Source organism: Brachyistius frenatus, unplaced genomic scaffold (assembly GCF_029030835.1).
Source record: "Brachyistius frenatus isolate BFR_SWC_R1_liver_20210118 unplaced genomic scaffold, ASM2903083v1 Contig_60, whole genome shotgun sequence".
Lineage (NCBI taxonomy): Eukaryota > Metazoa > Chordata > Actinopteri > Embiotocidae > Brachyistius > Brachyistius frenatus.
The window spans coordinates 1,664,898-1,687,101 of NW_027210659.1; the positions used below are offsets into that span (position 1 = coordinate 1,664,898).

Below are 22,204 nucleotides of genomic sequence, written 5' to 3' on the forward strand. Positions count from 1 at the left end.
TGTAGTAAGTGGTGTACAAAATGAATATTATGTAATATTTATCATTTAAGCCACTACCATACAACCAACTCCAACATCTCACTGTTTTTTTGCATGGACCAGACCTACAAACGCAGATGTCTGTCAATGTATAGGTCCGTTCGTTTTCAACTTCTGCTGACTTCGACTGACTTGATGTCGGTGATTGCAGGGATGGAGTGTGTGTGTGTGTGTGTGTGTGTGTGTGTGTGTGTGTGTGTGTGTGTGTGTGTGTGTGTGTGTGTGTGTGTGTGTGTGTGTGTGTGTGTGTGTGTGTGTGTGTGTGTGTGTGTGTGTGTATATGAACGTAACCTGCCTCATTGATGATCCTGTGGTATCATAAAAATCTATATGGATTTTCGTCAGCAGTGCATTCAATTGTAATAGCCAGAGGCTGCTCTAAAAACTGTACTGTATAGTGATTGATTGCACACTGCCATTCATCTCATTGATGCACTGTCAATAGTTTGATGCTCATGCTCCTCTAAACTTTCAAATTGATTCTTTCACAGCTGAGTGAAAAAAAAAATCAAAGTCACCGAAGTAAACCAGGCCATATATGCATTGTTCTAAGTCAAACATGCCCTCTCATTAGAATTCCATCATAATTATAATTTAGTGATTATTATTACCTGCCCTTATTTGAAAAGCCAGATTATTTGTCTCTGCAGGATCAAAGTTGTGCTCCATGTTTCATTGCTTCAAATTTCCAGTGGATGAAAGTTGAGTCAGGTCAGTTTATGGATATGGTTTATGTGCAGCACATTTATACACAACACACACTGACCAAAATGCTGCACATCAGATATAATTACATTAAATTAATAATTTAAAAACAGATTAAGCGATAGAAACCAAAAATTTAAAACAAGTTAAAAGAAGTTAAAACAATATGATGACAAAAAAAAAAATCACCAAAGATTTTCTGGAGCAGTATCTGTGATGCTGCTCTATATTGGTTTCAGTTTTATCTGCCCGATAGATCATTTTCTGTTACTATTGGTGATTACTCTTTTCAATCTGGACCTCTAACGTGTGGTATATCTCATGGATCCATTTCAGGTCCAATTCTGTTTTTTTAATATGTTGTCTCGGACCAATTTTTAAAAGACATCATATTGCTTAATGATTTTAGGCTGATGATACACATATACCCATCGCTGAAACGAGACACTAACTCTTTAGTAAATTGAAGATGGATGATGATGGATGATGTTAAAACTTAGTTTTTGTAAAATGTTCTCAATCTCACTCAAAACAAAACTGAGGTTCTGGTGCACAGTCCCTTGCCAACTGGCATTGTCACTTGATAATATTTCATTTTGTCTCAGTTCTATGGCACCCTGCAGTCAAATTTATGTAAAGGATCTGATGCACTGCTCAAGACAGAATATATGAATTCCATGGTTTACTGTGTCACATGCAGGATGAGTTCAAGCTATGCAAGGACAGCAGGATAAAATAAACTTTGCAGATTACTCTTTCAGTCTTAATTAACGACTGAAAGACAACTTGCTCCTTTACCTTGGACTGGTCTAATGTCTAAAGAGGACAACAAACAATTGATAATCATTAGCACATGGTCCAATCACACCAAAAACCTATTTAAGATGACCAGAAGAAATGCAATCTGTGGTTTTCAGTTGATTAGCCCTTTCAGCTGAGAGGCAGACGAGCTTAAACTGATATTAGACAACTGAGAAAGTGGCCAAAATGGATGGGCACACATAATTAGAGTAAGACAAGATTTTCAGGGAAAACCAGTGTTGTGTTTATATTTTTGTAGGGTATATGGATGGACCGTGTATGAACTGCCAGAGTAGAAGCTTTTAATTTGAAACAAGGGAGTTTAATTCGAGACAGACACAGGAAGTTGGGTAATTTGGCCAACTAATACTGTGGCTTTTTTGTGACAGACATTACATTGAAAGGGCTGGCCCAGCTGTTGCGGTCTGCCACACATATTTAATGTATGTTTTGTTGTTTTTGTACTCATTTTTTATTATTTAAATACATAAAAACTAATCAGTGACATGAAAAAAAAGTAAGTACACCCCACACCTATTATACCTTTAAATACATAAAAGAAAAATAAACCTGTCTTTGTTAAACCTCTGACATGTAGGGACTAGCGTTCTCTGTTATAGAATTGTGTGTTACATTCTTGCCAAGATTTAAAGACCTCTCTAAGAACCAATACTTGTGGATCCCATTAAGTAAGGAATTTATTAAGTTCTCCAAATTATTTGAAATAAATAATTTCACTGTAAAGTGGCAGAGCATTAAAATGACTCCAATTTGTCACTATTCTCCACATTACATTAAAGAGTGGTAAAAAAAAAATGTCTGCAAGCTGGTGTGAGAGACTGGTAGACAATTATAGCAAATGCCTTCATGAAGTTATTTCTACTGAAGAGGGCAACATTAGCTCCTGGGTGTATTTACCTTTTTATAGAAGAATATTATATGGATCTTTGAATAAATCATTGAAAATGGTAATTTACCTTACGGTTGTGTTAAATTGTATCACCTTTATATTTAGGGACTGTATCAAAAAGGATCAAATCCGTGCTTGTCCAAGTATGACTAAAAAGACAATATCCATGGGGCAATAGTCCTACTCTCCAGAAAAATACTGAGTGCTGCTTGTTAGCACCCTCCCACTTTGCTGTCAATATTTACTTTACAGTAAATTGACAAACTCACTGGATGTATCTCTTCAGTTCCTGTCCGCTGCACATGGACCAGTGGTATCGATGGAAGGCTGCCTGCACCAGAGGGGCCATCACACTTCCCATCGCTGTTTCGTCTCCGCAGCGGTTGCCCTGGCCATCGTGCTCCATACCCAATCTGTTCCCACAAAAACAAACAAGCAAATATTTACTAACACTGCAAGATAGCCAGATATGTCTAATCCCAAGTAGTCTTCAGTAAATAAGCCTCCTTTACTCCATTGACTCCCAGTATAAAATCGTGTTATAAGTGAAGGCCAGAAGTGCTAAATAACTTAAAGGTCCTATATCGTATAAATTCAGATTTCTAGAATTAAGCACAATATAAACACTGAAATTCAGCAACTGTGCCATTTGACTTTTATATAATTCCATATAACATCAAATATAGCATGAGTTTGTGATGCCACACATGCTCGTGTTTAAATTCAAATTTATAAATAACAAATCAAAATGTATGTATTCACCTTGAGGACAGCAGAGATTGACGCAGGCGCTTTTGGAAACATGACCTCAACTCAAACTTACTTTATAGTTACTTTGGATTGTAATTGCTGGTGTTATACTTATATACTTATGCTAACAAACTTTAAAATTGTGTACATGACAACATGTTCAGCCAAAAGTAACAGTGACTTCCCTTGAAGTGTATGTGCTACTGTATGTGCCTGCTGCGTCATGACTGATCACAGGCATTCCAGACAATGCTTGTGATTAGACCAAAGATGTGAGTTTCAGAAGTGTTTCAGAAGCTGTTCTCCACTCTGCTAAAAATAACTCAATCAGTTTTTCACCGAAGCCACGTCAAGCTGCACAGAACAGATTAGCCGGGCAGGAAAAAAGACAGGCATGCCATAGAGCAGGGGTGTCAAACATACGGCCCGCGGGCCGGGTCCGGCCCGCCAGGGGGTCCAGCTCGGCCCGCCGGATGACTTTGCTAAGTGTGAAAATTACAGAAAGACATAAATTGCATTTCTATGAGAATATGGAGGTTTATGAGTACAATTTTTTTTAATCGAGCTAGTAATTGCTTCAAAAACAGCGGAAATGTGACGTCTTTACTGGTCTGGCCCACTTGAGATCAAAGTGGACAGTATGTGGCTCCTTAACTAAAATGAGTTTGACACCCCTGCCATAGAGCATGCAGTTAACATTCAAACTAAAACACCCTGTGCAGAATTCTGATTGTATACCACATCATAACATAATCCCTTTACCCCTTTAGTCTTTCAAGTAGGAGAAGAAATGCATCCTCCTCTCGCTAAAAATCAATTTATGTGAAATATAGATACAAAATAATTATGAGGATGAATGTATCTTTAACAACTAAACCACAGCCAACTGGATTAAATTTGTCTGAAGGCTACAGCACAACAAATTGGGAAATAACAACAATAAACACAATGAATACAGATACAAAAAAAAGAAACAATTTAACTCGGTAGCCTACTTAACGATGCTCGAAGCACAACATCAAAGAAAAATGACCAAATCAACAAAATCGGACCTACTAAACCTTCTGCTTCTGAAACGCTGCCAGTGTGGTGGCAAGGCTTGTGGAGGACTGAACAAAACAGTACCTTCCATACTGAAACATACCCTATATGTATTATGAGATCTATATGGAAACATTTTGTTTTCCTTTGCTTTGCTCTAGATTGTAACTGGAAGTGAATAGATTCTCAGCACGGCTGATAAAGTGGGAATCTTGATCATTTTGTAGTTTTATGTAGCCTACTGATATATTTAACATTAGTAACTGAAAGTGCTTAACTGAACTTATAAAGTCGTTACTGTAATTTTTATTGATATCAATGAACTGAGCATACAATGCTTAAAATAGCAACACAAAATTGGTATATAATAAAACAGATAGTAAAGGTGCTTCCCTTTGTTTAACAATTTGAATTTGGCTCCTATTGACTTTAGCTATTTTTAACAGTGTTGTTTCAAAGTTTAATGCTACATTTTGCTTTCACCTCAATTCATAGATTTTAACTCACTGAAAGACAGATGGCACAAAGAATGCATGTATTGTTCTACACCATATCATACAGCCTGAAGAGAAAACTAAAAGAAAAAAAAGCTTCCATAGAAGCTTTATATTCTGTACCGTCTTTGCTATGAATGATAGGTCACATTTTACTAGCATAACATCAGTAAATACCTCATCTGCAGATGAGGTGTCGATACTGTATGTTTCAATGTGACTGAACTGCCATTATTACAACTGTATATTAAAATCGGCATAAAAGATGATTTTTTTTTTGTTCTTTTCTTTTTTTTTGTTCAGATGATGAGTGCACTTATTGGATTCTGCTGAAAATGTTGCCTTTTAAAAAAATATGCCTTTAAGAGTTTGTTCGACTGACCAAACATCCCCATATCAAGATCATGGGATGCGCTTAAAAAAATTGTTCTTACCCAAATAGTTTTCAAGGTAAATTACCAACATCTATGCATACTTGTATTAGTTTGACATAAAAAAAATAAAAAATAAAAAAAAAAAAAAAAAAAGCATTTGTCTGTAATTAATACACCCTCCTTAAGGGAAAGTGATGTAATTATTTGGTTTGTTATGAAACTTGGTCATTTTGCAAAGCATTCACAACAATGCTGGTATTAAGATATTTAGACTATATTTGTAATTGGCTAGCAGATTTCTATTAAACTACAATTAGCACCTCAGTTATGTGCCTCCACCAGCCAGTCAAGTTACGTGCAGTTTTCATTCATGTTTATCCAGACTTCTCAGAAGTTCCTGAGATATGTTCATGAGCATGAGACTGACGTATGTAATTGGACCAAATATGCACTGCATCACTTCAATGTCACCCTGTCTGTCCTTTGCTGCTGATGAAATTAAACTATTTTGACTTTTATTTTATTGATATAACACCAAAGTCATAACAAAAGTCATCTCAGCCCTCTGAGGTGGCTGTTGAGCCTCTGTTGGCTTAAACTTTGTAGTTAAGTAGAATAACAATTTGTCTGAAATATTAGCAGGATGCATGTGTTCAAATGGACTATATTTTTAGAAACCTTTTGCAGAGCATTCAAGGATATTCAAAATAAGATAAACAAAAATACAGAAACAAAAACTAATTAGTCTAGAGCTTTACTGTGATTACACTGAAGTCACATTTCAAATATATTTTTTCTGGATATAGGTTAATGTCACAAGAGTAATTTGATGTACCTAGAGACGAGGGATGACTCATACTAAGACAGCTTGCCCCATTCATCGCGTGGTAATAATACCACAAGTCTGAGGAAATAATGGTCTGACACTATTTCATGACATCTTTGAAAAATGCCATTAAACAAAACATTCTAACCTTGGCAATTGGTTAATTAAAACAAAGAATGTGCATATCTGTTCTTGGTTGTCTTACCATGAGTGAATACTGAAGGCATTAGTGTGAGAGTCAAATTAGGAGCCACAGGATCCTGTAGCCCAGGGAAGCCAATTACTGGCACTTTGCTTAAATGCAAATGAGAGAAAGTATTCACAGCACTTCACTTTTTCCACATTTTGTTGTTATAACCTTATTCCAAAATGGATTAAATTATTTTTTTTCCCTCAAAATGTTACACACAATACCCTATAATGACAAAGTGAAAAAAAATTGTTTTAACTTTTGCAAATTATTAAAAATAAAGAACAAAAATATAACATGTACAGAAGTATTCACAGCCTTTGCTCAGTACTTTGTTGAAGCACCTTTGGCAGCAATTACAGCCTCAAGTCTTTTTGAGTATGATGCTACAAGCTTGGCACCTATTCTTGGGCAGTTTCTCCCGTTCTTCTTTGCAGGACCTCTCAAGCTCCATCAGGTTAGATGGGAGCATCGGTGCACAGCCATTTTCAGATCTCTCCAGAGATGTTCAATCGGGTTCAAGTCTGGGCTGTGGCTGGGCCTCTCAAAGACATTCACAGAGTTGTCCCGAAGCCACTCCTTTGTTATCTTGGCTGTGTGCTTTGGGTCGTTGTCCTGTTGGAAGATGAACCTTCGCCCCAGTCTGAGGTCCAGAGCGCTCTGGAGAAGGTTTTCATCAAGGATGTCTCTGTACATTGCTGCATTCATCTTTCCCTCCATCCTGACTAGTCTCCCAGTTCCTGCCACTGAAAAACATCCCCACAGCATGATGCTGCCACAACCATGCTTCACTGTAGAGATGGTATTGGCCAGGTGATGAGCGCTGCCTGGTTTCCTCCAAACATGACGCTTGGCATTCAGGCCAAAGAGTTCAATCTTTGTTTCATCAGACCAGAGAATTTAGTTTCTCATGGTCTGAGAGTCCTTCAGGTGCCTTTTGGTAAACTCCAGGCGGGCTGTCATGAGCCTTTTACTGAGGAGTGGCTTCCATCTGGCCACTCTACCATACAGGCCTGCTTGGTGGAGTGCTGCAGAGATGGTTGTCCTTCTGGAAGGTTCTCCTCTCTTCACAGAGCAACGCTGGAGCTCTGTCAGAGTGACCATCTGGTTCTTGGTCACCTCCCTGACTGAGGCCCTTCTCCCCCGATCGCTCAGTTTGGCCGGGCGGCCGACTCTAGGAAGAGTCCTGGTGGTTCCAAACTTCTTCCATTTACAGATGATGGAGGCCACTGTGCTCATTGGGACCTTCAATGCTGCAGAAATGTTTCTGTACCCTTCCCCAGATCTGTGCTTCGATACAATCCTGTCTCGGCAGTCTACAGACAATTCCTTGGACTTCATGGCTTGGTTTGTGCTCTGACATGCACTGTCAACTGTGGGACCTTATATAGACAGCTGTGTGCCTTTCCAAATCATGTCCAATCAACTGAATTTACCAAAGGTGGACTATTTAGTTGTAGAAACATCTCAAGGATGATCAGTGGAAACAGGATGCACCTGAGCTCAATTTTGAGTGTCACGCGAAAGGCTGTGAATACCTATGTACATGTGATTTTTTTTTAAAACAATTTTTTTTTAAATAGATTTTTACAAAAAAAAAAAAAAAAAAAAAAAAAATCACATTATCATTATGGGGTATTGTGTGTTGAATTTTGAGGACAAAAATGAATCTAATCCATTTTGAAATACGGCTGTAACAACAAAATGTGGAAAAAGTGAAGCGCTGTGAATACTTTCTGGATGCACTGTATCTATGGTTTGCTAAGTGGTCCAGATGCGATGAAATCAAGAAATCTGAGCTAAATAAGAGAGATTGAAGGGGCAATATGCAAGATTTTGCATTTAAAACATACAAAAAAATAACTGGAATTGTCCACGGAATGTTTGCAGTGTTCACAGCATGTCTGTTTGTGTTGCACTCAGTCAGTGGCATGTCGGGCAAAATGTTTGAGGAAGCAAAATGAGACGTGACCTCTCATCAGGAGTCTCCAACCTTTTTTGTTCTGAGAGCTACTTTTACAAAATGAAAGTGTTTGAGAACTACTCATGTTTAGTTACATTTATTCACATAGCTGAGATCCACTCAAACCAGCTACATAAACACCTTTTTTGTGAACAATATCAATTTGATTTTCAACACGCACATTTTCTATCACAACAGGTCGAATGTAACATCATGGGCTTTTTTCTGTACGCATTTCTTTGTTTTCAATTGATGAAGTTATAGTCTCACCCACACTTTTCATGTTTAATCCTAGCCAGTCAAAAAACCAGTGACACAGAAAACCTCCTATCCAACAAATAGGAGGAGAACCAGTCCAGGGTGGTACCACAAACACCTACCCAATGCCTGAGCCTCTCAATCAATATATTGTGCTCAACAGTGTCAAAAGCCGCCCTAAGGTCCAATAGCACCAGAATGGAGCAATTACCCTGGTCAGCAGACATCATTAGGTCATTGGAGACTCTCAGAAGAGTGTTTCTGACGGAACCCAGATTTAAATTTATCAATGTTGATGTTGTGTGCAGTCAAGTTGGCAGTGAGTTGATAGGCAATGACTCTCTCTAAAAATGTTGCAGCTTGGCTATCGGCCTGTAGTGTTGAATAAGGGATGGTTCAAGGTTAGTTTTTTTTCACAAGTGGCTGTACGACTGCATGGTTCAAGTAAGCTGGGACAGATTGCAGGGGCAGATAGAAACTAGGCAGGGACCAATAGAGACCAGTACATATTTAAGGAGGGAAGTTGGTAAGATGTCTACCGGACTTAAAGAAGGTTTTACTTAAGGATCATTTTTCTTCCAAGTTTGTCTAAAAACATTATTTCCATTTTTATATAAACATAGTAACAGCTTTGGTTATTGTAACCGTTCCTCCTATTCATACTGGCCAAATAAAATCCCTTCACTGATTTATGCTAACATATCTGATATTACACTCAGTCAGAAACAATCTAATCAGTGGGACTTTTCAACCAGATCATCTTCCTTTCTCTTCCTCATGCAGCCACATCTCAGCTTACATCGTCCCTCTTTCTCTTAGTTGTTATTCAGCACAAGAGCTCGAGCTGCTGTCTCAGTCTTTTTGAATAGCTTTTTTTTACTAGGATTTATGTTTGATATTGAATTGAAAGACTTCAAGAATTCCCTTTCTAGCATCACACCTCAGTACTAGAAAGCTGTGTATATTTACGACAAAGCCCCTGGTTACCACATTGCTTTCATATGATTTTTCTTGCTTCTGTCCTCTGCACCACTGTCCTTCCCCTCTTTACAAGTCATGTCATTTTCAACAAGTGCAAACAAAAACAAGTAAAGACTTGGGTAGGTTCCGTCCTGCAGATGGTGTTCAGATCTGCTGAATTCAAATATTCTAAACCCTCATCTGCCTCAATCCGGACTGATAATGCTTAATATGCAAAGCTATCTGATGTTGTTGATGTTGCCAGCCTCGCTCCAAATTATAATCCCTTATCTCTTAAATCCTGACATCGACAGACTTAACTCTGTTCCCTATCCAACAGGACTCACTCGGCTCCAGGACGAGTTGCTGTGGACAGCTGGCAGACAAAACAATTGCCTGCATGTGTTTCTTAACTATTCCCATTGTTTGCCTTCCTTTTCCTCTGAGCTTGTTAAAAGGTTTGGTTTTAACTACTCAAATCAAATCAGTCAAATTTCTGTGTTACATGATTGAGTCAAACATGTTGAGCCTTTAAATTTGAGTGATCAGGTGCAAGATTTCCTTTCAGGGAATGCCAAACAACATGAGTCTAAACAAAATCTACTTGTTTGTTTAGCATGTTACTGTAAATTTCCTCAGTCACTCAATATGTGTTTATTTATGGTATTCCTATTAAAGTTTTTGCAGGCATTCACAGTGTTTCCAGCAGCTGTAAGTGTGTTACAAAGTGAAATATGTTGCTGGAAACATGATAATGATGTCATGCTTCGGACAGCTACTCAATAAGCAAACCATGAAACTCAATAAAAGCTAATAAGTTCGCTGTCAGGATCAATCTGCTTAAAGGTCCCCCCGTGTCATCTAACATACAGATCACATGGAAGAAAGCACCCAGAAAGCTGTGGTATTAAACAGAAGGACAATAATTTCCCTCCCACTATACAACACAGTGTCACCTTGGGAATAGGAAAGGGTGTGTTTATGAGCTCTAAGTACTTACACGGACAAAGAAGGAAGGACATAACAAGAGGAACCTACACATGTCCGGTCTCGTGAGCCACAACAAAGGCTGAGGAAAAGCCATCTTCGTGGTTAAGGGTGCAGCTCCGGACTGGGTGGCACATTCCTGTGACTGGAGCGTAACCTGAAGGAAGAAGAAGGAAGGTTATTCTAAAACATTTCAAAATATATCTGCAGAGTGTATTTGTGTAATGTGTGTTTACGTGTGTCACATGTGCATCATGATTGCTATGATGCATGTGATAATGAGCACTGCTGCAAAATAGAAAATACATATCAAAACTATAGCAAGAGGGGAGGGCACAGTGAGAGATTCAACACTGAAGGGAGAAAGAGCTATATGTCTTGTCTGATTCATGATTATTATTTTGACTATTGCTTCCCTACTATTCCCTGCTGTGCATTATTTTCAGGATGTTGCATACATCTCTCAGACCTGTGGCCATAGATAACTAACTATAGAAGCTACAGATAGCAGCACTGACGAGCCACAGCAATGCCAATTACAGAATAAACATGTACTTCCTTGTGTTTTTTTTGCCACTTCACTGAGTAACACACCAACTTCAGCTGCAACTTAATAAATTGAACTTTTTTTGGTATCAAACCACAAGTATTCATTTACAAAAAGTAAAGCCCACACTGACACATTCACATTAGTGAATACAGATTTTGGCCAACCCAGCGAATATATATATATTTGGCACAGTGCCATTTCTGATTGCCTTCCTGTTAAAATGTATTTATTGATCATTTGGAAAGCAAATCCCAAATCAAATCAGTCTTTTCATGAGTTCCTGTCTAAATAAACCATGGATTAATGGATGTTTCTTTTCTTCTAAGTGTTTCCTTTGAATCTCAGTTGTGCTCTGAGCAAAGATTATAATACATTAAACTAAAGCAAAGATAACAAAATGCTGCTGAAGCTAATCTGTAAGCAAACTCAATTGAGCTGACCTTAAATAGTTTACCTGATGCTGTATTTTAAAATGTCGTGTCTGTTTCTTTGCAGAGAATAAGATTAATCATGTTGAAGTCTCAATTAAACTTTTTTTTCAATTTCACTGAAAAAAAACTTCACATATATTGGTATTACACCTACATCTACAACTATTAAAACATATGCACAAAAATAAGACTAAAAGAGACATTAAATTAAAAAAAAAAGAAAGACTGTAAAAGCAAAGAAACCCTGAAATGACCCAGCTATGTGGCATCCAGGGAGAGTAAAAAAAAAACCATGCATAAGTGACCGTTCATGCATTATGCTTTCCCGAGGGTGCAACTACCCTGGGAATTGGAGGAGGGCACCTTTTTAAAATCTAGCTTAGCCCCGCTTGCATTTACAGGTTGGGTGAATCTTTAATAGTTCCCTCTTTTGATCCAGCTTTCATCATTAATTACAGAATTATCTGATGAATATCCAGATTAGTTTATCTGATGGCCCATTTTATCATTGCTAACTAACAAAAGCTGCAGCAGAGAGCAACTTGGACTAATTTGCAGGCCTGCAGGATGCTGTTTCTTGGGGTCCACACACGTTAGTAGAAGTAGTATCACAAACCCTAATTGCTGTCCTAATATTAAGTTGAATCACTGATAATTTAAACCAGATTAGTTAAATCAGATCTCATAATCCTTGAGTTGAAGATGTTGTTTATACTTTTAGTAGCTTTCTTGCCTTGCCTTATTCTATTAACACATAATCAGACAGCTATGCATTAATGCCATACATTAGTAAACGCTTAGCGTATAGCAGCTTAGCGGATAGCAGCTTAGATTTATATTATGCTATAAAATAACTACTATTATGGATAATCCCTAATAAATATCTAAAATCCAGGAACCAGAATTTCCCCCAAAAAAAAGTCATTGTAGGAGGATCCAGTCATGATAGCAACATATCACCAGAGAATGACAAAAATTATACAATAGTGTTGGTAAAGGCTGAGAGGACAAGCACATTTGGAAGAAAAAGTAACCTTGGGGACAATGGCAGCGAGAAAGACAAAAATAATAGTGAAGACACAAATTGAAGGCTACTAGAAATTAGTGAACTATTTTTACTCAAAACGGTCTCATAATATAACTGACATAAATGTGCATGAGAGCTAATGCAGAATTAAAGCCCACTGCTTTAATTATTCCCCTCATTTTGTTTATATCTAATAAGGTTTCAGAAGCATTTCTCCAAATGTACAGATCTGAAAGGCTTCACTGATCTCTGAGATTACGAATATATTGAATAATGAATGATGAACAGGGATCAACCTGTATCAGTCAGGGTCAAAAATAAACAAAGTCTTCAGGCAAACATGTCCTGGAAAGTCAAGAAAATATAGATGTGATTTAAATGACTGATGGGAGTTGACTTTTGTTGTTTTTAACCTCATGCCGTGGATATGTTTGTTTGTTTTTATAATGTTTCATGGACTAGATGTGCTATTTCTGGAGAGCAAAACCAGCATTTCCATTCCATCTTTACCAACATCCCCTTTATTGTCTGTTCACTGTTGGCGGGGTGAAATCTGGTCAGTGTCTTATTTTGGCCCGTGGAAATCATTCAATTTCAAAACATGTCACATTCAAAGAGGGAAACCAAAAGGCAGAAGATTGTGGTTTATTTTCCCAGTATAGTTGAGCTTGAAATTGATGAAAGAATTCAAAATCCACATTTTCATTCATGAGTGTGCAAAACAAATAGCCAAAGCTCTCCTCTTTCCCCATATTGCACTTGGAAAGAATGAAAGGGAGCTTAAACAGACTTGGGTTTTGCATGGAAGTAAAAAGTCAGACAGTGGGATATTAATTAAAGTACCATGCTGTCTTTTTAAAAAAAAAAAACATTTACGGTGCAATAGAAGAAACAGGGGAACTGATACGCGCTTTTGTTCTCGATTCACCATTCATAGCTAGCCAACATTTATTTCTTAGTTGTCAGAAGAAAAGGGAATCGTTGAATTAAATTATCAGAGTGTCAAGAATAGTATTAAGGTATTGTAAAAAAATAGTCAATTTAAGTTTTCTAACACTCTTCTTCTTCATAAAAGCTTTGAAACACATGAAGATGTTAGAGCCCGGTTCCAGTCCTCCAAACAACAGCCCATCAAAGATATAAAATAAAATAAAATAGTGTCATAATGAATAAAAAGTAATTTGTTCAAATTTTACCCAATGGACTGAACATTAGTAGTTGAATTTTTTTTTCTCATAATTTCAGAGACCTAATAGAGAGAGAAAAAAAAATGGTCGTCAAGAATAGTAATCCTGCACCAAAGTCTACAAAGGCCCAGGGTCCTATATGTGTCCCCATAGGTACAACGCAGGGACAGGTGCGACAGGGATGCAAATAGGTGTGGCCAAGTTGTTCGGCATTTTGGTAAAAATACATAAATGTAAACCAAAAGTGTAGGCACGACTGTGGCGCAATGCTGAAGTAGGAGGAATAGATAATTACAAGGTATGTCATGGCCGACTATAAACACATCCAAATTATCAGCTCCTCTCTTTAAAATCATATTGTCACAGCATATTGTCAATTGCTACTGGCTGAAGATCGCTCCACCATCTAAACTTTACACAGGAGGATGAGGCTAAATTTGCTTAGAAAGAGGTAACTAATATTTTAAACGCCTCTTCTCCTGGTATCATGAGAAGCGGTTCAATGATATAAGACAAAATCCTGCCTCTTATAAATGCCAAACACTGACAATAATTAAAGGTCAAAGATTGCATCTCAATCATTAATTAAATGGACTAAGCTGCCGTGTGTAAATTGTCCAAACCTTTTGTGCTCAAATGGTGCCGTGTCAAACTCCATGGCCTTGCAAGGCTGGCTAGATTACCAAACCAGATGAGAAGATGAAAACATTTTCAAATTGTTTCCCCTTTATGTGTGAATTACAGGCAATTCATTTGTAGTTAACCCGAGTGCATTTCATATTTTATGGCTGAGATTAGCTACTGCATCGTGAGGCGCGACAACTGCCTGATTTACTTAAAATTCAAAAGACAAGAGTCAGCTTAATTTATTATATGATTAACTGAACTGAAAGTTTGCATTAAATCTAAAAAATCTTGTGTTCAGTTTATGTTTAGTGGCACGTCCCCTGTCTGGTGCAGCTGCTTTCACTTCATATGCTAAAATTGCAACTTAGCGCAAGCGCAGAAAAAAGCCCCTTGTACTGCACAAAACAGACAAATGCAGCCAGTGTTTAATCTATACGAATAAAATATTATTGAATGAATAATTACGTTTTTTATTTTATTTAACAGCTTTATTCCAAATGATTTGTTTGTATTTAAAAACTGCTTGCTTGTTTATTTTATTTACTATTATTTGCAACAGACAATACATAAATCACTGTTGTTGCAAACTAACAAGCTCACTTTATGGACTGCAGGTTAGCAAGCAGGAAGAAATTGATTAAATGGCTTTAAGCCTTAAACTCAGTTCAGTTGAAGAGCCTCCATGCAGGAAATAGACCACTACATATAGTGTCTCCTGCCATGAATAAAGTACAGGTGTTATCAATTCATCCCCGAGCTGTCAGTCATGCTTCAATTATCCAGTGTACAATGTAAAACAGATGCAGCATTTTCTGCACATCAAGATACAAACACACACTGACCTTTTTCCATCTGCGGCAGGCCTTGTGGGGGGACACACCACTGTGAGTCATTGAGCCCTTTAGTATTTTACCTAATGCAGTGCTTTACATATGAGTGAAGTGAATATGAAAGAAAAACGATAAAAGGTTTTGTCTTTGAAAAGTATGGTACAGGGTTATTTCACTTACAGTATGCGTGCAGTTCATCATCTGCATGCAGTAATTGCCTGTCTAGTGACACTGAGGTGCTTCAGTGTGTTCCTCACTGGATCAAACCAAAAGTGGGTGTTGTCATTCAAATCTCCTTTCATTGTACAACTGTATGCTGAACATTATCTCGACATTGAAGTAAATTAAAACAGGAGAGCAATAACTGCATATTTAGTTGTTTTTTTTTGTTGATCTAGTGAAATAAATACCTAAACATGGCTACCTTACAATTAATACAAATACAATCTATAACCGGTGACATTAAAGCAATAGTAACCTGTATATAAAAGTATAATAGGTATCAGCGTTATCAACTTACTCCATCGCAAAAGTCCTGACAAAAAGTGACTCCAGAGTAACTTCTGTCAGTGAGATCTAATGGAAGAGGTCATGCATATTAAATATGCCTGCCTCTTGGCACCTCATTTACACCATCTGTTCGTTTTCAAACAGTTAAACGAGCAGCTCAAATGAAATCACAACACAATAAAAGCTATCATTTATCTAATTGACTTATTGAAGTAAGAGCCTGTCGGAAGTCAGAGCGAATACAAAAAAAGTCTTAAGGCTGTGCTAGAAATGATTAATAGTCAACATATCTGAAGTAATTTGCTTTTGTTTACATCTGTGCTCATACGTATATTAATCAAACTGAATTGAAACTAGTGCTGTGTTCCAAATGGTGTACTTGTGTCCTAACACTCACTATTTTGAGTGCATAAGTGCGTTCACACTGTCAGTACAGAAACATGCAGTGCACTACAAGTGCCAGGACGATGCACTCAAAACAGTCCATTAAAGAAGTGTGAAACTTTGGACACTTTTCACCCTAAACGGTCACCATCTCGGCTATGTAGAGGAAGGGGCGGGGCCACCGATGCAAAGGATTTTCAAAGTAGCCGTCTGAGGAAGCTGTAGCTGTTCATGAACACTGAACAAAAGTGTTTCTTTTTCACTGCTGCTTCTGGACAGAAAATTCTGTGTTTATTGAGTGTTAAACAGAGGGCACAAAAACACATTGATTTCCGGATAAAATAATTAAAGCTGCAGATATTTTGGAGGGTGATGTGTTTACATGCTGAGGTCAGTGCAGAACAGTAGTGTGAATTTGAAACAACAATACCCTGTCAAAATTCCTGCACTACAAAAGTAAGAGTCCTTTTGTGCACTTTTTTTTTTTAGATTGTACACATTTTGAGCACTATTTATTAGCGTACAACGGGAAGTATGTCATTTGGAACACAGCACAACACTGACAAGAGCTATCAAGGGAACAGGAAGGCCCCAATCTGTTCTTGGTATTCACACAGTTAATACTTTTACTCCTATTTTGTGTTCTTTAAGTTGCTGCTATTCCCACAGGGGTCAGTGTTAATTAATTACCAAATACAGTACTATCTATGCTGTGACACAATTACACAGTACATAAGAACACTGACAGTGTGACTTACACAGCAATAGAGACTGGCTCGTGCTTTCTATATTGCCAGATGTTGTGTCTATGTACCTTGGCTCCTATTCCCTTGACAACCACATGTCTGAAAGTATGAAATTCAGATTCAATTCCATTTCAATTCCTGCTTTATTTCTGACAGCCCCGGCTAGAGATGCTGCACTGTCTAATATTTCAGGTACAGAGCTGTCTTCCAGGTCACTGGTCATTTCAGATAAAGCTGGCTTTGTGTGTTTTGAGACTAACTCCACTTATGCCAGAATAAACTAGATGCATGAAACCATAGGTATTCTACAGGTTATTTTATTCACTATTGTTGTTATAAGTAACAACACTTGAAAAGCAGCGTCAAACTACAAGCAAACAACACCGGATTCATGGGCACGTAAAAGACTAAAATTAAATCATGCACCTTCAGTAAGACAGCTTTTGTGTTGTGGTTGCAGCTGGGAATCTTGCGATGGCAACGGAATCCTTTGTTATCAGCAAGAGCTTCTGTTATTGTTATAACACTGCCGTGGATGGTCTGCTGCAGCTATGGTTGTGTTGGCATTTTACATGTTTTATCAAAATGATTCTGTTAAATGCAGCCTTGTATCATGATAAAGTTAGTCATACATCCAAAGTCCACCAGAAGATGGTGTCAGTCGTGATGGTTCACCTTTCCTCGGCATAAATATAGGCGCATGTCACTTGAGACAGGTCATGGGACATAGGTCATATGAAAAATGTCATATGATGGAGGTCATTTGACCAATAACAAAAGCGCCACACAGGTTTGTTTGAGGTTGTAGGTGGTTGACTGGATGAAATATTGTACCATTGCACAATAAAAAAATGTTTTACTTTAGGCATTGTTTTGACTCCAGCTTCAATTCCTCAATATTTACTAGCATTGCTACAGTACCAGTCAAACGTTTGGACACACCTTCTCATTCAATGTTTTTTATTTATTTTTTCTACATTGCAGATTAATATTAAAGACATCAAAACTATGAAGGAACACTTGAAATTAAAACTGCAAGCAGTGATATATGGGAACCCGCACGCTGTGCAAATGAACAGCACCTCAGATTAGAGCCCACATAAATGTTTCGCAGAGTTCAAGTAGCAGACACATCTCAACATCAACTGTTCATTAGGAGACTGCGTGAATCAGGCCGTCAGGGTCCAATTGCTGCAAAGAAGCCACTACTGAGGAAGAACAACAAGAAGAAGAGACTTACTTGGGCCAAGAAACACAAGGAATGGACATTAAACCAGTGGAAATCTGCACTTTAGTCTGATGAGCCCAAATTTGAGATTTTTGGTTCCACCCACCGTGTCTTTGAGACAAGAGAATGCTTTGTTGCCAGACTCCCGTTCCAAGTTAGTGACATTTTTTCATCACAAGGTCATTCATAGTGCAATGCATAGTGCATTCAGTGCATGGCATAGTTGAAATGTGAGTACAAAACTACAGTCCATGAGTTGGAATTCCCCAAGATCAAGGCTAACCTTCAATGCTGCACACAAAGATAATGATAAAAAAACGAGTCCACAAAGTGAACAAAATAACATCCTAAAGGTATATATATATATATGTCCAGACAGGACTTGGGTGTGGAGCTGGACAGCAATGCATTCAGACTGATTCAGCAGTGGCTCCAGTTATTCTATTCTATTTTCTATAACAGAAAATTGCCTTTAACAGTCGAAGACAAAATCAAAAGTGAGCTAGGAAAGATGGAGAAACTGGGTTCAGCTAGTGTTTAGCAAGCTAAATAAAAAAAAAAAAAAAAAAAAAAAAGAATATGTACTCACCACCAACATCTCAACAGAGTCATAAAGATGGAACAATATCCATTGTGCACATTAGAGATGGTTGCGGCTGAGAGCCAAAAGCATCTGGTTTCTAGCAAATACAAGTGGATGAGAACAGCTCTAAGCGAAGTATCTTTTACACAATATTTGGTGCAAATTGAGTCAAGAGGCTTCTCTTTGGTGTCTCATGAATTCCAGAAGTTTTCCATAATTGCACAGCTGAGAGACTGGAGGGCATTTGGATGTGGAGTAGGGGAAAAGAACAGCACCACAAAAGACAGAGACAGAGAGTAAGGATCATTAACCTAAAGGTGAACAGAAAAAGGTCCATAATTGGAAAGACTGTGAAACGATGGATTTGGACACATTTAGAGTGCAGATGGACTACAAAATAGAGCAGTGATGGATATGGCAATATCACACCTACTACAGATGAATCTGCACTGGTGAGGTTGTTAGACATGGTATAGGACCTCAAAGTTGACCCCAAACCATTATGAAGTACAGTGGGTACGGAAAGTATTCAGACCCCTTTAAATTTTTCACTCTTTGTTTCATTGCAGCCATTTGCTAAAATCAAAAAAGTTCATTTTATTTCTCATTAATGTACACTCAGCACCCCATCTTGACAGAAAAAAACAGAAATGTAGAAATTTGTGCAAATTTATTAAAAAAGAAAAACTGAAATATCACATGGTCATAAGTATTCAGACCCTTTGCTCAGTATTGAGTAGAAGCACCCTTTTGAGCTCGTACAGCCATGAGTCTTCTTGGGAATGATGCAACAAGCTTTTCACACCTGGATTTGGGGATCGTCTGACATTCTTCCTTGCAGATCCTCTCCAGTTCCGTCAGGTTGGATGGTGAACGTTGGTGGACAGCCATTTTCAGGTCTCTCCAGAGATGCTCAATTGGGTTTAGGTCAGGGCTCTGGCTGGGCCGGTCAAGAATGGTCACAGAGTTGTTCCGAAGCCACTCCTTTGTTATTTTAGCTGTGTGCTTAGGGTCATTGTCTTGTTGGAAGGTGAACCTTCGGCCCAGTCTGAGGTCCAGAGCACTCTGGAAGAGGTTTTCTTCCAGGATATCTCTGTACTTGGCCGCATTCATCTTTCCTTCAATTGCAACCGGTCGTCCTGTCCCTGCAGCTGAAAAACACCCCCATAGCATGATGCTGCCACCACCATGTTTCACTGTTGGGATTGTATTGGGCAGGTGATGAGCAGTGCCTGGTTTTCTCCACACATACCGCTTAGAATTAACGCCAAAAAGTTCAATCTTGGTCTCATCAGACCAGAGAATCTTATTTCTCATAGTCTGGGAGTCCTTCATGTGTTTTTTGTCAAACTCTATGCGGGCTTTCATATGTCTTGCACTGAGGAGAGGCTTCCGTCGGGCCACTCTGCCATAAAGCCCCGACTGGTGGAGGGCTGCAGTGATAGTTGACTTTGTGGAACTTTCTCCCATCTCCCTACTGCATCTCTGGAGCTCAGCCACAGTGATCTTTGGGTTCTTCTTTACCTCTCTCACCGAGGCTCTTCTCCCACGATTGCTCAGTTTGGCTGGACGGCTAGGTCTAGGAAGAGTTCTGGTCGTCCCAAACTTCTTCCATTTAAGGATTATGGAGGCCACTGTGCTCTTAGGAACCTTGAGTGCTGCAGAAATTATTTTGTAACCTTGGCCAGATCTGTGCCTTGCCACAATTCTGTCTCTGAGCTCCTTGGACAGTTCCTTCGACCTCATGATTCTCATTTGCTCTGACATGCACTGTGAGCTGTAAGGTCTTATATAGACAGGTGTGTGCCTTTCCTAATCAAGTCCAATCAGTTTAATTAAACACAGTTGGACTCCAATGAAGGAGTAGAACCATCTCAAGGAGGATCAGAAGAAATGGACAGCATGTGAGTTAAATATGAGTGTCACAGCAAAGGGTCTGAATACTTATGACCATGTGATATTTCAGTTTTTCTTTTTTAATAAATTTGCACAAATTTCTACATTTCTGTTTTTTTCTGTCAAGATGGGGTGCTGAGTGTACATTAATGAGAAATAAAATGAACTTTTTTGATTTTAGCAAATGGCTGCAATGAAACAAAGAGTGAAAAATTGAAAGGGGTCTGAATACTTTCCGTACCCACTGTAGGTGCACCACTCAGAAGGCTCCTGGTAGGGGATGCTGCGTGGCATTGGGAAGCACATCAGCAAAACAGCTTTGATTAGCTTAAGAAGTGAGTCGTTGCCGTTCTTAGGTTTTACAATGTAAAATAAAAAGAAACATGTATGCCTTGAAAAATTGCGAGCTACAAAAATGTAAGACATGGATGTGGCATATAAGCTCAAGATCTCTTATTGACACAGTTTTAAAATATGCATGTATAGAAGTCCTGGTTATTGTGCATTGGTGTGAAGAAAATATCTGAAAGGAAAATCTGTAAATATGTGGAATCTGACCATAAACTACTTGTGTCAGTGTTCAGAAAGGGACTATACAAAGTTCCACCCATAGTGCAGGAGACAGTGATGACTCACCAACCTTTAACCCTTTAAAAACACACCTATTTTTTACGCCTCTGATCGAAAATTGCAAAAAGAGTATATCTCTGCAAACACAATAAAAAAAATGATATATAAAATTAAAAAAAATAACAATAAAGGGAACACTTGTGAGATTTGTTCAGATGTGTAAATATCAGTATATATGTCCATATTTTAATAATAGTTTAGTCTCTGGCCCCCAATTGGGGGCCTCTAGGGCTTGAAGGGTTTTAAACATGGATGTAGCGTACAAACCGGGCAAGGACATGCACATTGTGGAGTTTGCAGTCTTTGACACTTGACATTTCAGACAGGCCTTGGTCAAAACTGGGCATGGAACTGTTGCACTTTGAGCAAAATGAATACTGCATGCAGACTACAGCCTTAAGTGTCCTGAAACTGCCAAACTGCCTTAGACAACCAGCAAGCATATCATCGTAGCCCTTAAATTTATGTTTGCTTGATCCGAGATGAGGTCCTGTCAGACAATGGATCCCATTTTTCAAGTACAGATTTTGACAGTTTGCAGGTTGGGAATTTAAACGCACATTAAGCCCTGGATTTTCACAATAAAGTAAAAAAAAAAAAAAGATAGTCCGATTAAAGGTAGGCAAAACTTGGCAACAAGCTGTTGTGAGAAATATTGATCATCAGTTGAGGTCTTTTATGATCTCAACACCCGATAGCAGGTATCACCTGCTGGATAGCAAAGAAGAAAGGTTTCCAGAACTGAGGAGGACAGGTGGAACAGACTAGGTGTGCGCACCTCATTGATGTCAGCACCTGTTCTTGTACCTGTAAAAGCCAGTCTTACACCTGTCATGCTCTGGTCGACTGTAAAGCCACTAACATGTTATTTACCGTAAATGGAAGAAAGAGGATAAATGTTAACATACTGTGCAGAGTTAAAGTTGTTAAGTATGGGTGACATATGTAGGTCAATGTTTATTGTAAGTAGTAAGTGACCATGCATACAGTTGTACTACAAAAAATACAATAGATGTCTATATGTGTGTATCTATAAACGATAGATAAGGAAAATGCTGCTTTAGGATGTTTAGGTGATGTTTGGTGTCACGATAATTTGCTTCTACGTTTTTCTTGAAACAAAAAGATGTAAGATGTTATTATTAAACAGTCAAGTCACACACATTTGTAACTCTCCAAGTTTTTCTACTGGCCTCAAGACATAATAGATCAGGAGTTTCCAATCCTTTTTCTCTGAGACCTACTTATGTTGCTCTTGGACACTGTAACATGTATTC

General features: G+C 38.3%; 1 protein-coding gene and 1 long non-coding RNA gene across 2 annotated transcripts in view; one reads left to right on the top strand and one right to left on the bottom strand.

Annotated features, from left to right (window-relative positions):
- The window catches only part of adamts3 (ADAM metallopeptidase with thrombospondin type 1 motif, 3), a 139,638-nt gene that overhangs the window by 41,314 nt on the left and 76,120 nt on the right, over positions 1-22,204 (bottom strand). Inside the window, exons 8-9 of the mRNA XM_069705990.1 lie at positions 10,350-10,455; positions 2,725-2,868 (exon numbers count right to left, since the gene is read on the bottom strand). Coding sequence (XP_069562091.1) covers positions 2,725-2,868; positions 10,350-10,455 — 250 coding nt within the window. The remainder of the gene's footprint in view (positions 1-2,724; positions 2,869-10,349; positions 10,456-22,204) is intronic.
- The window catches only part of LOC138625223 (uncharacterized), a 417,346-nt gene that overhangs the window by 3,380 nt on the left and 391,762 nt on the right, over positions 1-22,204 (top strand). The window lies entirely within an intron of this gene.